This window comes from Chiloscyllium plagiosum, unplaced genomic scaffold (assembly GCF_037043375.1).
Source record: "Chiloscyllium plagiosum isolate Xiang-an unplaced genomic scaffold, Cpla_swu_hap1 HiC_scaffold_30, whole genome shotgun sequence".
Lineage (NCBI taxonomy): Eukaryota > Metazoa > Chordata > Chondrichthyes > Orectolobiformes > Hemiscylliidae > Chiloscyllium > Chiloscyllium plagiosum.
Genome location: NW_028270168.1, coordinates 14608929 through 14627262, shown reverse-complemented (window position 1 = coordinate 14627262; position 18334 = coordinate 14608929). Strand labels below are relative to the sequence as shown.

General features: G+C 41.6%; 1 protein-coding gene across 2 annotated transcripts in view; it reads right to left on the bottom strand.

The window, feature by feature from the left end:
* Window positions 1-18334, bottom strand: part of dnajc8 (DnaJ (Hsp40) homolog, subfamily C, member 8) — a 51322-nt gene that overhangs the window by 29109 nt on the left and 3879 nt on the right. For both annotated transcript variants that reach the window (XM_087976759.1, XM_087976758.1), the window contains exons 2-4: window positions 9616-9717; window positions 6012-6068; window positions 4135-4201 (exon numbers count right to left, since the gene is read on the bottom strand). In XM_087976759.1, the coding sequence (XP_087832885.1) occupies window positions 4135-4201; window positions 6012-6068; window positions 9616-9717 (226 nt within the window). The remainder of the gene's footprint in view (window positions 1-4134; window positions 4202-6011; window positions 6069-9615; window positions 9718-18334) is intronic.

Here is an 18334-nt window from a genome sequence, read left to right as displayed (position 1 = left end):
CACCTTACACTTGTCCACATTAAACTCCATTTGCCACCTCTCAGCCCAGCTCTGCAGCTTATCTATGTCTCTCTGTAACCTACAACATCCTTCGTCACTATCCACAACTCCAGCGACCTTAAGTGCTGTCTGCAAATTTACTAACCCACCCTTCAACGCCCTCATCCAGGTCATTTATAAAGATGACGAACAGCAGTGGACCCAACACCGATCTTTGCTGTACACCACTGGTAATTGGACTCTAGGATGAACATTTCCCATCAACCACCACCCTCTGTCTTCTTTCAGCAAGCCAATTACTGATCCAAACTGCTATATCTCCCACAATTCCATTCCTCCACATTTTGTACAATAGCCTACTGTGGGGAACCTTATCAAACGCCTTGCTGAAATCCATATACACCACATCAACTGGTTTACTTTCATCTACCTGTTTGGTCACCTTCTCAAAGAACTCAATAAGGTTTGCGAGGCACGACCTACCCTTCACAAAACCGTGCTGACTATCCCTAATCAAATTATTCTTTTCTAGATGATTATAAATCCTCTCTAATAACCTTTTCCAACACTTTACCAACAACTGAAGTAGGTTACTACAGGAAGCAAAGGAAGAGATTGCTGTGCCTTTGGCGATGATCTTTGCGTCTTCACTGTCCACTGAAATAGTACCAGATGATTGGAGGGTGGCAAATGTTATCCCCTTGTTCAAGAAAGAGAATAGGGATGATCCTGGGAATTACAAACCAGTCAGTCAGTCTTGCGTTAGTGTTGGGCAAAGTATTGGAGAGGATTCTGAGAGACAGGATTTAGGACACTTGGAAAACCATAGTTTGATTAGAGAGTCAGTATGGCTTTGAGAGGGGCAGGTCCTGTCTCACAAACCTCACTGAATTCTTTGAGGATGTGAAAAAACACATTGATGAAAGTACAATACTGGATGTGGTGTACATGGATTTCAGCAAGGCATTTGATAAGGAGGCGTGGGATACAGGGAAATCTGGCTGTCTGGATAGAGAATTGATTGGTCCATAGAAGACAAAGGGTGGAAGTAGATGGAAAGTATTCAGCCTGGAGCCTGGTGACCAGTAGTGTTCTGCAGGGATCAGTTCTGGGACCTCTCCTCTTTGTGATTTTTATAAATGACTTGGATGAGAAATGGAAGGGTGGGTTAGTTTGCCAATGACACAAAGGTTGGTGGAGTTGTGGATAGTGTAGAGGACTGTTGTAGGTTGCAACAGGACATTGACAGGATGCAGAACTGGGCTGACAAGTGACAGATGGAGTTCAGCGTGGAAAAGTGTGAAGTCATTCACTTTGGAAGGTCAAATTTGAATGCAGAATACAGGGTTAAAGGCAGGATTCGTAGCACTATGGAGAAACAGAGAGATCTTAGGGTTCATGCCCATCAATCCCTCAAAGTTGCCACCCAAGTTGATAGGGATCTTAAGAAGGCATATGGCGTGCTGGCTTTCACGAGCGGGGGATCAAGTTTAAGAGCTGCGAGGTTATGCTGCAGCTCTATACAGCCCTGGTTAGACAATACTTGGAATATTGTTCAGTTCTGGTCACCTCATTATACAAAAGAGGTGGCAGCTTTACGGAGGGTGCATTGGAGAGTTACATGGATGCTGCCTGGACTGGAGGGCATGTTTTATGAAGAAAGGTTGAGGGAACTAGGGCTTTTCTTATTGGAGCGAAGAAGGATGAGAGGTGACCTGATAGAGGTGTACAAGATATTGAGAGGTATAGAAAGAGTGGATCGCCAGAGACTTATTCCCAGGGCAGAAATAGCTATCATAAGGAGCCATAATTTTAAGGTAATGGGAGAAAGGTTTAAGGGAGATGTCAGAGATAGATACTTTACACAGAGCGGTGGGTGCATGGAATGCACTGCTGGCAGTGGCAGGAGAGTCAGATACATTACAAACATTTAAGCTACTCTTGGATAGGCACATGGAAGATAGTACAATGAAGGGTATATAGGTTAGCCTAATCTTAGAGTAGGATAAAAGGCCAGTACAACATCAAGGGTCGAAGGGCATGCACTGTGCTGTAATGTTCTATGTTCATCACCAATGATTAGAAGTAGACTGATGGGACAGTAATTGGTTGGATTTTTCCTGCTTCTTACATATAGGGCATACCTGGGCAATTTTCCCACATTGACATCTAACTGTCAGGTGACACATCATTTTTTAGTATGCCTGGTGCTGCTCCTTTCACACTCTCCTGCAATCTCCATTGAACCAGGCCAATGCCTGGCTTCATGCTAATGGTTGAATGGGGGAATTATGCCAGGCCATGAGGTTGCAAACTGTCCTGTAGGAGGATGCAATGGATGATCCACTCAGCACTTCTGTCTGAAGATTGCTGCAAATGCTTCAGCTTTGTCTTTTGCGTTGTGTTGAGCTCTTCAATGATTGAGGATAGGGATATTTGTGGAGCCTCCTCCTCCAGTGAGTTGGTTAATGGTCTACCTCCAGTCCCGACTGGAGGTGGCAGATCTGCAGAGCTTAAATCTGGTCCATTGGTTCTGGGATCACTTTGACCAGTGGTTTTCCTCAAGGATTGGTGCTGCGTCCACTGTGCTTTGTCATTAACGATTTGCATGAGAACAGAGGCAGCGTTGGTAGTAGGTTTGTGGACAGTGAAGGTTATCTAAGATTAGACAGGTTGTTGGTGAGCTGTGCCAATGGGCCGAGGATTGGCATATGGAGTTTAATTCAGATAAATGCAATTTGGCATGGCAAATCACAGCAAGACTTGTACAGTCAATGGTAGGCACCTAAGGAGTGTTGTTGAACAGAAACCTAAGGGCTCAGGCACACAGTTCCTTCAAAGTGGCATCACAGGTTGACATGTTGAAGAAGGCGTTTAGCATGTTAGCCAGCGTTGGACAGAGCATTGAGTCTAGGAGCAAGTGATGGTGGCATCAGTGGCATTGTTTGTAAGGGATGACTTCGTGAGTATGATTATGTCAGGCTGTTGCTTCAGTAGTCCAGTGAAACAGCGGTCCCAATTTTCATACTGGCGTCCCCCACTTCTTGATGAAGGGCTCATGCCCGAAACGTCGATTTGTCTGTTCCTCGGAAGCTGCCTGACCGGCTGAGCTTTTCCAATACCACACTCTTGACTCTGATCTCCAGTCTTCAGTTTCCCCCAAAATGTCAACAAAGAGGACTTTGCAGGGTCACAGGGCTGTTTCAATCACTGTCTTTTCCAGTGCTTAGATCGATACCAAGAGGGTCTATCTAGTTTCATTTCTTTGAGACTTCGTACAAACCATAGATACAACTGAGTAGCTGGCCAGGCCATTTCAGAGGGCAATTTGAGAGTGCTTTGGGTCTGGAGTCGGATGGCAGCCAAACCAGGTGAGGATGGCAGATTTCTCTCCCTGAAGGACAACTGACAATGGTTTCACTATCATTAGTAGATTCTTGATTCCAGATTGTTTTGAATTTAAATTCCACCATATGTTGAAGTGGCATTTGAACCCAGAAAATTAGCTAGGTTTCTGAATTAATAGTCGAGTGATAATACCACCAGACCATCACCTCCCCTGACATGTCAAGTACATGCATTGATTAACACCAGTTGTGTTGAATTTCTTGTTATCTGCGTACTTCCATGTAAGTGGTGCCTTCATTGATTAAGTCATCACAGAAGCTTAATTTCTTATTTTTCTCTTTCTCACTGAGTTTTCACTTTTCCCTATTTCTCCTTTGTTGAATGCATTGAAGCCTTGCTAAGTTACAGGTCATTAAAAGATGGGCATTCTACAAATGGTCATTATTTATTAATCAACGTCCATAATATCGCAGACTATTGGAAATGGCAGAGGACTGCATTCAAGTTAAATTGCTGGCTCAACTTGACATCCACATGTGAATACTTGCAGGAAGAGTTACTAAACAGCCTGACCCATGGACACGAAGCATGCAATCCTTCACTGAGTTCAACCAAATAAATGCTGTCAGTAAATTAATTTTAAGCTATATTGAATACCACCAGTCCACTCATTTTAATAATGAACTTGTCAGCTAAACTTTAGTTTTCTAAACATAAAATGTTAATGAATCTTTATAACGTACCATTGCAGTCAGTTTTATTTCTTCCATGGTTCCATTGTCTTACCTTCAAAAGCCTTTTGTGCTCTGTCAGGATCATCTTGATTTTTGTCTGGATGGACCAAGATTGACAGCTAGAATTATGAAGAAAATTATTTATGAAACATGCACATTTCAAGATAAGCAGACTCTATAGAACTTACTAGTGAGGTAACTTGCAAAGACACAGAATATACATTTTAATGTGTGAAAGACAACAATCTTGAAAATTATATTCTTAATTTTTATTTTCCCTTTCTATTTTTCACCCTGCCTTCATTAAAGTCTTCAAATCTTCCAATTTTTAATTTATTCTACATTCAGTGTTTCAAATGTAAAATATTAAAAAATTTCTTGATCCTTTTCCTTCAATATTGATGGAACCAAAAGTAACAAAAACTACTTAATGTAACTATTGATTTAAGACTAAAATGAAGCCTTAACTAGCAGCTTAGGCTAAAATGAAAATTTGTATCAAACTCATTACATTGTAGACCTTGTGTTGACACAGCATTAAGTATTGCTCTTAAATACAAACCCACAACAAGGAACAAATAGTGACACTATGTCAATGATTAATCTCACTCCTGATCCCAGTAACTCAGTCAGCAATAAACAGCCTGCCATAGTGCTGAGTTACACACACCAGGAGGTTCCAAATCTGAAGTGTGAATTGTGCCAAATTAGCTGTTTGGAGGTGGAAATAGAGCACGGCACTACAATAGGCCTCCAGTGTGCTCAGATTAGGATTGCTTTAAAAAACATTCAGACAAGAGATCTTGCTCCTGATCTATAACCAGTGACCACTGCCTGAAAGTACATACGTGTGGACGCTGGGTGAGGGTAGCCTGACGATACTCACTGTCTGGGCTCACAGCTGAAGAATGGCCACTTGGGCGAGGTACCGAAGGGCTGCTTGCACCCAGAGAACTATACCCCAACGTGAGTCAGCACCTTGAGGAGGGGAGAGAATTTGGAAAAAAAAGTGTCGATTTTCACAGGCTAGTAAAGGATATGCTATGTTTAGTGCATGATTTGGCCCCAGTGAATTAAAATAAGAAACATTGTCAAATTTCTTTAACATGATTAAATTACTTTTAATTCAACAAATTAGAGAAAAATTCAAAATAGTTTTAAAAAAGCGACAATTACCTTTAGTGTCAATTCCTGTTAAGTGAATAACTTGCTTGCATACACAAAAATTCCCGAGTGCAGTGAATTGTTGGAGAGGATTATCTGTCATACATTTCCTCCTGAAGGTGTTGACTCATGCTGGTGATTAGTTCCACAGGCACTGGTAGTATCTCACCAGTGTGGGTAGTAGCTGACCTTCATTTGAAGGATTCAATGTCATCAAGCTGTCCAATGGGGGAGGGGGGGGGGGGGGTCATCACGGTCAAGCCTAGTGCTGATCTCACCCAATGTCCCCACAAATGCACTTTCTAGACAGGACTGTTAAAACTTCAACCACTGCCCAGGCTGAGATTAGAACCTGAATTTTTCTGGTTCAAAAGGATCAGTTGAATTTTGTCTTTACCAAATGGGCCACCAGTTCAGAGGGAGTAAGAGTCGGAAGAAGCAGAGAAACATTTTATTATAATTTCTATTAACTTTTTTCACTTTGAATAGTAAATAGTTGAAGCGACAGACATCATGCAGCATCTTATTACTAATGATAACTGCATAAGGTGGGCTCTAACCAAAGAAAAGTATATATAATTAGGGAAGAAAACGTATTCACTTAACAAGAATTTTCAACCAAAATAACATACAATCAATAAAATGTATTTGATGTATGTATGAAATTGCATTGGCATTTTCAATTTTTATTCACTCAAAGACCTCAACTGTACCCAAGATCTTTGCTACCTTAGCTTGTAGAATGGCAAACTGAGATGTGTCTACCTGTCTGAACCGCTTTTTCAGCTCTTCATCTGTTGCTTCAGGGTCTATCTGTAACACCTGTGTAATAAAGCATACAGCAACAACTACTATAACAGATTAAGCTTTTAATTTTGTAGGCCACATTAACAAATTAAAACAGAGCAAGTTAACTGAATGGGAGGGTTGTTATTGTAGTATGATTTAAAAGTTACAATTTGCAAAGACTTGACATGAATGTTAGTATGCAACTTACAAAGTGGATTCTAACGAATGAAATGAACAAAGCTATTGAATGCAAAAATATTGGCAATCAGTAGCTTATTTCTATCCTTATCCAAAAACACAAATCGTGGAGGTGTACCAATAGGGTGCAATTTTCAGCAAACAATCAAATCGGCATAAATATTGAGGAATATCAAATATGACTTGCATCCAGCACAAATTAATTTCCCACAATCTGTTGTTAAAAAAATACAAACTGCAAGTCAGCCGTACCTGCAAGCTGGAAGTTACAGGACTAAATTAATAAGCAATGAGTTTGGCCCAATTGCATCCATGTCCAGACCTTCAACAAGACTCTCCCGATTGTTTTTCATAAGAATTGGTTTAAGTAACGACATTATAGGCATGTTTTTAAAAGAATCCATAAATATTTAAAATATAATTAATTCTGAAGTGACCAGTGCACATAATGAATTGAAAAATGTGGTGCTGGAAAACACAGCAGGCCAGGCAGCATCCGAGAAGCAAGAGAATCGACGTTTCGGGCATAAGCCCTTCTTCAGGACTTATCTTCAGGCCACCTTCAAAGTGAGCCAGCTCAGCTTTTGGCTGACTAAGGAGAGAAATAAAAGTATTTGAACACCAGGACCTCTGACTCAATATTAAGGTTATGCTTTACCATACAGAAGCGATTCTGCGCTCTGAAACACTTTGGAGACTGGAATTGTTGAGCAGGCAACTAAAAAGTGCCCACTGGAAAAGTACCACTAGCGGTTCTTCACTAGAACACCAAAATCCAAAGCCATGAAAGGCAAACCCAAAACTGCCATGCCTATATTCCTGAAGAAGGGCTTATGCCCAAAACATCGACTCTCCTGCTCCTCGGATGCTGCCTGGCCTGCTGTGTTTTTCCAGCACCATATTTTTCAACTCTGGTCTCCAGCATCTGCAGTCCTCACTTTCTCCTAGTGCACATAATGAAACCAGTTTACTCATTTTCCATCATTTAAAATCAAGTTACTTGCAAGTGTTGGACAAGACAATCTAATTAAAAATGTGATAAATTTTGCAATAACTTCATATTTGGTTGCAGGACCATGTTAGCATTCTTAATTATATCCAAGGATTTGCTTTTAAACATAATGGGGAAAAAAATAAAGAGTTAAATCCTAAACTTCTGCCTAATTGTACTGGTTCATGGAAGACTCATGTTTGTGATATGCAAATTAGTTTTTGGAGCAAAACCAGAATGAAAACTTTGGTAAACTGCTACAATTTTGAACAAGAGTGTGCCTAACTTGTGTACTGAGCCCAAAGTCGAAACTACCACTTCATACAAACAATATCAACAATATAGGACCATCATCATAATAAAATTCCCCAAAACATTTCACACCTAGTCAATCATGCACATTAAGTTGATGTTGAACATAGGAGACATGATAAAAAGTTTGTTGAAAGACCTGCAGATGAATGAGAAGCAGGAGTACACCATTTGGCCCCTCGAACCTTCCCTGACATTTAGTAAGATCATGGCTGCTCCAGATTCCTGCAAAACGCTAACAAGAGCTCACCAAGAATCTGTCCACCCTGCGACAAGAATATTCAAAAACTCTGTTCCTAACAAGACAGTAGGAGCAACGTGCCAAAGACATTCAACACAGAAAAACATGCACCATCTGTTTTAAAAATGTATGATCCCTTGTTTTTAAAACAATGATCCCTAGTTTTAGATTCTCCTAAAGACAGAAATATCTTCTCTACATCTATCCTGATGTTGCTTCACAGAATATCTTAATAGCGGAGAGAGAAGTGAAGAGGTCAAAAGCTATAGATAGGGAGGGGAAAGGCCAATGAAGAATTTCGACAAAAAAATACATCTTTTAAATCTGAAGCATTACTAGACTGGAACCTATAATAAGTCAGCCAGAACTGGGGTGATTGAAGAGTGGAATTTGGCACAAGTCTGGATATAGGTAAAGACTGAGTTTTCCAGCACATCCTAAAGGGTCGGAGATGAAACAGCCAGCTAAGAAAATATTGGAATGGCCAAATCTGGACGTGATCTCAGGAAGAATGAGGGTTTCAGCAGATGAGCTGAAACCTGGATGGAGACATTGATGAACTATGCCATCTTCAAGTGAGACAGCTCAACTTTTGGCTGACTAAGGAGAGAAATAAAAGTATTTGAGCACCAGGACCTCTAACTCAATATTAAGGTTATGCTTTACCATACAGAAGTGATTCTGCGCTCTGAAACACTTGATATTGGAATTGTTGAGCAGGCAACTAAAAGGGCCCATTGGAAAAGTACCACTAGCGGTTCTTCACTAGAACACCAAAATCCAAAGCCATGAAAGGCAAACCTAAAGCTGCCATGCCTATATCCCAACACCGAGATGCTCCTCACTCAAATCAGCTCATGATATGTTGTTCATCATGTCTGATGCCAGAATCTTGAAGCAACTGCTCTACATAGAACCGGGGCATGCCAAACGTTACTGCTGATTTATTGAAGTCTCCAACTTGTGACATATCCACATGAAGAAAGTCCATTCAGGGAGGCACCAAACAAACAGAGAGACTTTATCAGGAAAGTACACAGTAGTAGTAGAGCAGTTGGAGAAAGCATACAAACTCCCAAAAGCCTCATAACTGATCATCCAAGCACCACCCACCCTACATGAGAGAGTTTGCAGATCATGCAGACTTAATTACCTCAGAACAAGAGTGAAAGCATGTCAAGACATTCATGATCTCAGGACTCTCAAAGGCAAAGAATGAGCAATAATGCAAATGAACATAAGCAGCTTTAGCAATTGAAATAAATAGATTTGGAAGTTAGGGGCAAACATGGTTTAGCTTGGGAAAGAGGTCAGAAAGGGGGTTGGATTACATGGCCAATAAAGACAATTTCTGGCAGTATCAAAGACAATGGCTTGGACAGGTTTTGTTCTTAGCCAGTACTGAATGTTGGACTGGTAGTGTGTAAAGGTGGAGGAAGGTGGGCAAGAGAGGTGGTGGGGAAGTACAGCTGGTTGTTGATCAGGATATCTGTGGAACCCGACAATATTTTAAAATGATGTGGCCAAAGGAAATTTGTAGATGAAAAATATTAAGCAACCAAAATTTCAAGATTAATGGGATCACGGAGAGCAGCCTTTGCAGAATACATCGGGTACAACTGGATAGATAAGAATTTAATCAGATAATGGCAACTCCACTCAGCTGGATAACAGAAGAGAGATATAAGAGGAGAATTGCACTCATTGACAAACAAAGGCAAAAGATATAGCACAGTTAAAAAAGGACAAGAAAGGGTGGTCAGTGACATAGGATGTCACCAGTCCAAATTGGAAATTGTCCAATTTGTCACTAGTACACAAGTTGGAAACAGACTTACTTCGAATGGATTTAGATTGATGTAGGTGGATCCAGGTCTTGTCAATCTTTCAATTTGCTGTTTTGGGGTCAGAACAGAGTCCCTTTTTTCAATCTGTTTTACCTGCAAGAATGTGAAAATTACAGTTACAAAACATGATTTTTAAATTATAAACATTTATGGGCACAGTATAAAACAAACTGACGATTTTGGAAAGCAAGTGCAATCATTGTATCTTAAATGTGTAGAGTTGCCTACCCAATCATAGGGGTATTTTCTCATGGGGATTTAAGCCGAGAGTCACCATGTCTCATGCGAGGCGGGAGGTTGAGAAGGGGAGCCCTTCATGGCAATCACAGCTGATGCAGGAATTGAACCCACACTGTTGGCATCACCCTGCATCACAACCAGCTGTCCAGTCAACAGAGCAAACCGACCCACAATAAATATTTAACAGCAATCCATTGCATTTATATAGACTCTTTAACATAGCAAAGCATCCTAAGGCATTTTGCAGAATATTCACCACACGAAATGTGACACCAAACCACAGAAGTAGACATTAGGATGGGTGACCAAAAGCCAGGTCAATGAGAATAGATTTTAAGCAGGATCTTAGTAAGCCAAGAGCCTTGGCAGCTCAAAGCATTTTCCTCAATGTGGAATGATGAAAATTGGGGTGCACAAAAAGCCAAAATTAAAATAATGTAGATATCTCAGAGGCTTGTAAAACTAAAGATTAGAGCCAGAGGGATACTGTAAAACTAGACATATTTGAATATAAGGTCAAGAATTTTAAATTTGAGGCATTCCTTAACTGGAAGCTAATGTAGGTGAGCAGGTACAGAAGTGATGGCTGAATGGTTTTTGATTATAAGTTTGATATGGGCAGAATTTCAGATCATCTTAAACATAGAGCATATAACATAAGTAGGCAGCCAAAAGGGGCATTGATAGTCAAGCTGAGAGGCAACTAAGGTATTTGTATAAACAGATGCAATGATAGGAACATAATCAAGTTGCAATTCTACAATGCTATGCAGCAAGATATTGCAGCCACTGTAAAAGGAAAACAAAAACTTTAAGGGAAAGTAAGAACGGAAAAAAAGGCTCTTTGTACATGGAAATTAAAATGTACTTATGGCGCAGTGGTCATGTCCTTACCCCTGAACCAGGATGACTGAATTCAAGTCCCATCTGCTCCAGAGGTGTATAATAACATCTCCAAACAGGTTAATTAGAAAAATAGATTAAATTTAGGGGTATTGATATCTAACAAGAAATTCCCAAATTTATTTTGGACACTAAATCTTTTTTTTTAAATTTGCTTAAATTGGACAGAAAGTATATGCCTGACTTTTTCACACGTTAAAAAAAGGCAGGTTGAGATAAAATACACACTATTTAGGATATAAGCTTGTAGGTTTTAAGCTGTGTGAGCCATGCATACCTAAGTTGCAACGTGCACCTTATCTAAACACATTCATTAGTAGAAAAGAAAACGAGAGGAGTACGATTTATGTATTTTCGAGCTACTTCAAGTCCTGTTATAATTAATCAATGCTATATAGTGCAATGGAGATCAATGCAGGGGCAAGATGTGAATGAGAAACTTACAGTTCCGCATGCACAGTAAATGGGAAAATGGCTGTGGGCCTCAAATGGTCCGACACCCAGATTACTGCCTCCATCTTAATTCAGGCCAATGTCCTGCAGGACACATGCGGAGCACAGTTTTAAGGGGCAGATTGAGTAGGGTGCATGTTGAGCTTCCTTTGTTAGGAAGGGAGAATGAAAAGATTCACACAAAGCAAAGCCAAGAAAAATGTGTCTTCTGTATTTCTATGGTAGGCCACATTTCGAGCATTGTTTGCCGTTTTCATCAGCACACGAAAGAGAGGGTGCAAAAGAGATTTACCAAAATGTTGTCTGGATTTGAGTGGATTAGCTGTAAGCTAAGTAGGGCAAACTTCAACTGTTTTCGCGAAAGCGTCAGAAGCTGCAGGGCAACCTGATTGTAGTGTATAAAATTATAACAGACATGGATACTCAAACTCTTATTCCCAGGGTGGAATGTCAAATACTAGGGTTCATAGGTTTAAGCTGAGAGGTGAAAAGGCTTAAAACGAACGTGAGGGATAACTTTTTCACGCAGAGGGTGGTGCGTGTATTGGATAAGCTGCTTGGGGAAATGGTGGAGGTGAGTACAATTACAGCATTTAAAAGGCATCTGGATGGGTACATGAATAGGAAGAGGTTAGCAGGATATGGTCCAAATGCTGGCAAATGGGACTAGGTCAGAGTGGGATGTCTCTGGTCGGCTCAGACAAGTTGGACCATAGGGTGTGTTTCCATGTTGTAACTCTATGACTCAGAGTAGCTGAAGACAAAACAATCTGAAAATTAAGGCTGAGAAAACAGTTCTGACAAAGAACTGTATAATAGCAGAGCAGTTCTCATGATCTGTCGTAAAATGCAGTTCAAATGTGTTTCGCTTTGTTTACCTTTTATTACCATTAAACCTATAAGTCACTATTTGTATAAAATCAAAGCCACCACAGCATGCAATTAATACTGTGTATAGAATACAGGATAAGCCCATACTAACAAATAAAGACCTACTTAAACTATACAAAGCAAAACAAAAACAAACTGGCTTTTAGAAGCTATTTTCCCATATGACCTCATTTTAATTCACCATTTTTTAACAGGTCAATCTTCAGCCACAATTAGATGATCCATTGTGGCCTCTGCCAGTTGTCTTCAACATTACAGACACCAAGCTTCAGCCGATTCAATTCACTCCACATGCCATCAAGAAGTAGTCAGAGGTACATGTCAGTGCAAAGGCTAGGGATCCTGACAACATTCTGGTAATAGTATTGAAGACTTGCGCTCCATAACTTGCCACTCCCCAAGACAAGCTGTTCCAGTATAGTTACAACACTGACATTTACCCAATGCTGAAAATTGCTTGCAAATATCCTGTACACAAAAAGCAGGAGAAATCCAATCTGACCAATTCCCACCCCATCAGCCTACTCTCAATTACCAGTAAAGTGATGGAAAGTGTCACCAACATTGCTATCAAGCTGCTCCTGCTCAGCAAAAACCTGATCAGTGACATCTAGTTTGGGTTCCATCAGGGTTAGTCAGCTCCTGACCTCATTACAGTCTTGGTTCAAACATGGATAAATAGTTGAACTCCAGAGGCAAGGTGAGAGTTGACAGGCTTTAATATCAAGATTAGATTAGATTACCTACAGTGTGGAAATAGGCCCTTCGGCCCAACAAGTCCACACCGCCCCGCCGAAGCGCAACCCACCCATACCCCTACACATCTACCCCTTACCTAACAATTTACCTGACCTGCACATCTTTGGACGGTGGGAGGAAACCGGAGCACCCGGAGGAAACCCACGCAGACACGGGGAGAACGTGCAAACTCCACACAGTCAGTCGCCTGAGGCGGGAATTGAACCCGGGTCTCTGGCACTGTGAGGCAGCAGTGCTAACCACTGTGCCACCGTGCCGCCCACAAGGTGACAGTCGGCCAAGAGAGTGTCATCAAGGAGTCCTAACAAAACTGGAATCAAGGAGCAAACTCTCCACAGATTGCAATCATACTTAGCAAGTAGAAAGATGGTGTGGTTGTTGGAGGTTAGTCAGCCAGCTCCAGAAGTGGGGATGATTATCAAATATAATATTCAGCATCATTCAGATAATGAAGCAGTCCATGTTCAAATGCAACAAGATCTGGACAATATCCAGGCTTGGACTGACAAGTGGCAAGTAAGACTCGTGGTACATAAATGCCAGGCAATACCCATCATCAATAAGAGACAATCTAACCACTGCCCCTTGATTTTCAAACATGTTATCATCACTGAACACAGACCAATAAGGCATGAGTCAGGAATGCATTTGGAATAGTCCCTATTTGTCTGGATGAGAGCAGATCCAACAATAGTCAAGAAACTGGAGACCATCCAGAAAACACAACTATATGATTCGCATCACATCCACAAACATCTACTCCCTTCACCACTGATGCTCAGTAGCAGCAGTCTGGACTACACCCACGATGAACTTTAGGAACTCACCAACCAATCCTTCAACAATATCTTCCAAACACACAAATGCTTCCACTTAGAAGGATAAAGACACCAGATACCTGGGAATATCACCACCTGCAAATTCTCCTCCAAGCCACTCACCATCCTGACTTGGAAAAATATTGCCATCCTTGTTGCTGGGTCAAACCCTGGAATTCCCTCCCTAAAGGTATTGTAAGTCAAGCCACAGCACATGGACTACAGAGATTCAAGAAAGCAGTTCACCACCTTCTCAAGGGCAACTAGGGACCATCAATAAATGCTGGAATGGGCAAAGACTGGCCTTGCTAGTAAATCTCACTTAATGAGCAAATAAATATACTATCACAGTATATTCATTCCCATTATGCTAACCCGGCTTCCCCAGCAACACACTCACTTAGCAGCCTTCTTTCTAAATCCATCTATTCCTTCCACTCACTAATCCCCTCCTCCTTCATCCAAATTTCTCAGTTTTGCCCAGACTCAGTTTCTCATCACTGCTACCAACGAATGGCTGCAGATCTTTCTCAGCTGGCATCACTGGGATCCTTGTTGCCAGGGAAAAGTGATTGGAGCTCTGATCCTGACAGCTTGGGGGTTGAGGGAATGCTGCCTCTTGCACTACCAGGTGGTTGAGGGGGTAGCCTTCAGTGGAGCTCATGCCAACAGCTGCAGCCAAGAATAAGTAGCTGAGACCACAGTCACCCAGAATCTCCCGCAGCTGCCAGCCAGGGGACGGAACCTGAAGCCACGTGAGGCTGCAACTGACTGTGGGCCAAGTAACCATCTGCATCAATGTCCCTACATCCCATGTTCGAAATGCAGCCAGGAAGACAGTCCAGCTGAGAAAAGCATTCTGCACACTGAATAAGGGGGCTACTGATATTGGTGGACTGGCAATAACCGGCAATGGATTAAAGAAAGAGGGGCTAAGTGATAGCTTCCCCAGGCAGGCAGAGGTCTAGAAAAAAATTTTAAAGGGGCAAAATTCTGAGAGCCAAAGTTGGAATGCTGCCAAACGGAAATTTTGCATTTCTGCATCAGATTTTCATTCCTTGTTAGGTATGGAGCAAGTCAGCCATCACTGGGCACATAACTCCAAGGTACCTATTGACCAAACAGCATTATATGAAATCTGCAGAAAGAAATAAAATAGGTAATACATAGGTTAGGATATGGAAGGACTATCTAAAAACCTCAACTCTGGTGGTTCAACTCAAACAAATTTTAAAACTCCTGAAATATTAGTATAACTAGTTTTATGCCACAAGTACCAAAAACCTGGTATCATATCAGATTCCAATAGTGAACAGCTGCAGACAGCCTGTCAAAATCTAAATTTGAGTCAATAAATAATGTACTTCTAAACACTGAAAAGATACACCATCGCTGACACTTGCCAAGTTTCTCAAGCATTCCATCAAAGTACTATTTATGACCAACCAACATTCCCACAGACAGTAAACATCTTGATGATCAAAAACAGAGTAGTACAATTCTGCCACAAATTAGGAGATTGCAAACTGTCTCATATTCACATCATACCCCATCTAGTATGAGAAGGGTTACAAATGTCAAAGGTAAAAATCAACAATGCTCTTTACAACATTTCTTTTGTGAAATCCAACGAAATCCCTCTTTAAAAACTCCCAATTAACTGACTCCAATCTTTTCTATAAATCAAATTACTGTATATCGCACTCACCACACCCCAAATGACTAAAGATTTAATTCTTCAACAGACTGATGTGAACTTACAATGAATCAATAAGTCCCATGTAGGTGCCAATCAGGACACAAGAGCTGATCCATTTTACAGGTGAGCAAATGAAAGGATCTTTAAAATGATAACTGTCCTGACATTTGAAAAACAGGAGCACACTGAACCATCAACTGACAACCAGCTCTGCACCCAAAAATCTACAAACTTAACAAGATTTTAATGCAACAACTTGATTGCTGGAGTGTGGACAACGCAACAGCTCAGTGTCAAAGTTCCAGGTACACTGATAGTGCCAACTAGGGTATAAGGAAGTGGGCTTCACTGCTGGTGCCATTTCTCCTTTTGAACATTAAACTTGGGTTCCATCTGTCTTTTCAGTGTATTGAGATCAAGGTGGGCTTGGTTGAATAATGTACTGCACTTACAAAGGAACAGAGTTTTGAAATGTTCAGGACACATCTACTCAACATTCAGCACTAAGAATAAGGTAATTACTCATTTTTCTGATTTAGTCTGCAAACTGGTGGCTGCATTTGCCTCCACTACAATGACAGCAATTCAGAACAAATTACTGAAGTCTTAAGGGCATGCTAAGAATGTAATAAAATGCTATGGAAAGACAGGTTTTCATTATTGTAGGTGGGAGCTGCAGAATCTTTAACGTAGGTAGATCAGCCACTGCAATCCTCATTAACTCTGTTGCTTGGAGAAACATTGGCCTACTGGAAATGCCACCAGACTGTGATGTTCTTCATGCTCATGGGTTCAAATCGCACCATAGCAGATGGAGAAGTTTGGATTCAGTTAAAAATCTGGAATTATACATAAGTTTAGTGGCTTATACATAACTACTCTTGTTTGGTGTAAAAGTCATGTGGAAATCTGTTGTCCTTATCCAATCTGGCATATATGACCTTAAAATCCTCAATGTGGTTGACTTTCAATTGCCCTTGAGCAAGCCATTCAGGGCAATAAATGCTGGTTTAACCAGTAATAACTGCACCCTTTGAAAATATATAAAATCCTTCCTGCTGAAATAAGAACTACAATTTAAAAGAAAACTGCTTCTAAGTGCTTATTTTCAACATTCCCATTTTTATCTCAGATATGCAGATTCTGCAGTATCTTGCATATGCCATTTACAAGACCATCAACAGCTTTTAGAAGACTCTGGAAACGTCAGCTGGTTACATACAAGTGTGCTGTGCTTTCATTTTTAAAGCAACAACTTAATACCATTCCAGGATTTAAACATGTAATTCACAACAGTACAGGAAGGCAACATTGTCAAACACTGCTTTCAAACTTACGCATTGAGCCCATTTGCATTTAGGTCACTTTTTTCAATCACCAGACATCTTAAAGCAGCACGGTGGCTCAGTGACTAGAACTGCAACCTCACAGCATCAGGGACCTGGGTTCAATTCCTGCCTTGGGTGCACGTTCTCCCTGTGTCTGCGTGGGTTTCCTCCCACAATCCAAAGATGTGCAGGCAGGTGAATTGGCCATGCTAAATTGCCCATAGTGTTAGGTGCATCATTAAATGTAAGGTAGGGGGATGGGTCTGGGTGGGTTAATCTTCAAAGGGTCGGTGTGGAACTTGTTGGGCCGAAGGGCCTGTTTCCATACTGTAGAGAATCTAATCTCAAGGTATTCTACAGTTAATTATCCACCTTTGAAGATTGCTATACTCAAAAGAAGCATGACAGCCAAAACTATCTTTCAACAAGTTCCCACAATTAACAAGGTGAAAATGACCAGATAGTTGTTTCACTCTAACACTGTCTGCAGAATAAACATGACTTGGAGACACCGGTATTTGGCTGGAGTGTACAGTTTAAAAATCACAACACCAGGTTATAGTCCAACAAATTCTCCACAATCACCTGATGAAGCAGTGCTCCAAAAGCTAGTGCTTTCAAATAAACCTGTTGGACTATAACCTGGTGTTGAGAGATGTTTAACTTTGGAGGATAAACTATAGCCAAAACAATGATTACAACTCCACTGCCTATCTTTAAAACACAGTTTGTATAGCCCTAATCTAGGATATTTTGCTTGTGCAGTCATAGAATCATAGTACAGAGGGGACCTTGGGCCCACCAAGTTTGCACCAATAAAAATATACCAATCTCTAAACTATAATTCTGTGTCCTTTGAACCTGTTCCACTAGCTAGCTGAAGGAACAGTGATCCAAAAGCTTGTGCTTCCAAATAAACCTGTTGGACCATAACCTGGTGTTGTGATTTTTAACTTTGTCCACCCAACACCAGCATCGCCACATCATAGCAGAGAGTGGGGGGACACAGAGGGAGGAATAAGGAGATTTGTTTTCCCCTTCAGCCATTAGTCACAACGTGGGACAGCATAGTGATTCATTGGTTAGTAATGCTGCCCCACAGCACCAGGGACCCGGGTTCAATTCCCACCTCAGGTGACTATGTGGAGGTTGCACATTCTCCTTGTGTCTATGTGGGTTTCCTCCATGTGTTCGCACAAAGTTATGCAGGTTGGGGGGTGAAGAGAAAGAGAAGTGGGTCTGGGTGAGATGTTCAGTGGGTGAGATGTTCGGAGGGTCACTGTGGGATACATGGGCCAAATGGCCTGTGATTTTACTTAGCCCAATGACTTCGGTCATCACATCCTCCACCCACTAACCCTTCCTCAGTCTCTCCCTCCCCCTCTGCCCCACCTCTCCCTCCCCCCCCCTTCCTTTCCTCCCCTCCCTCCTTTCCTCCCCTCCCTCCTCTCCCCCTCCCCCCCTCCCCTCCTTCCCCCTCCCTCCCTTCCTTCCCCCTCCCTCCCCTTCCCCCCCTCACCCCTCCCTCCCTCCCTCACCCCTCCCTCCCTCCCCCTCCCCCCCTCCTTCCCCCTCCCCCCCTTCCCCTCCTTCCCCCCTCCCCTCCCCCCTCTCCCCCT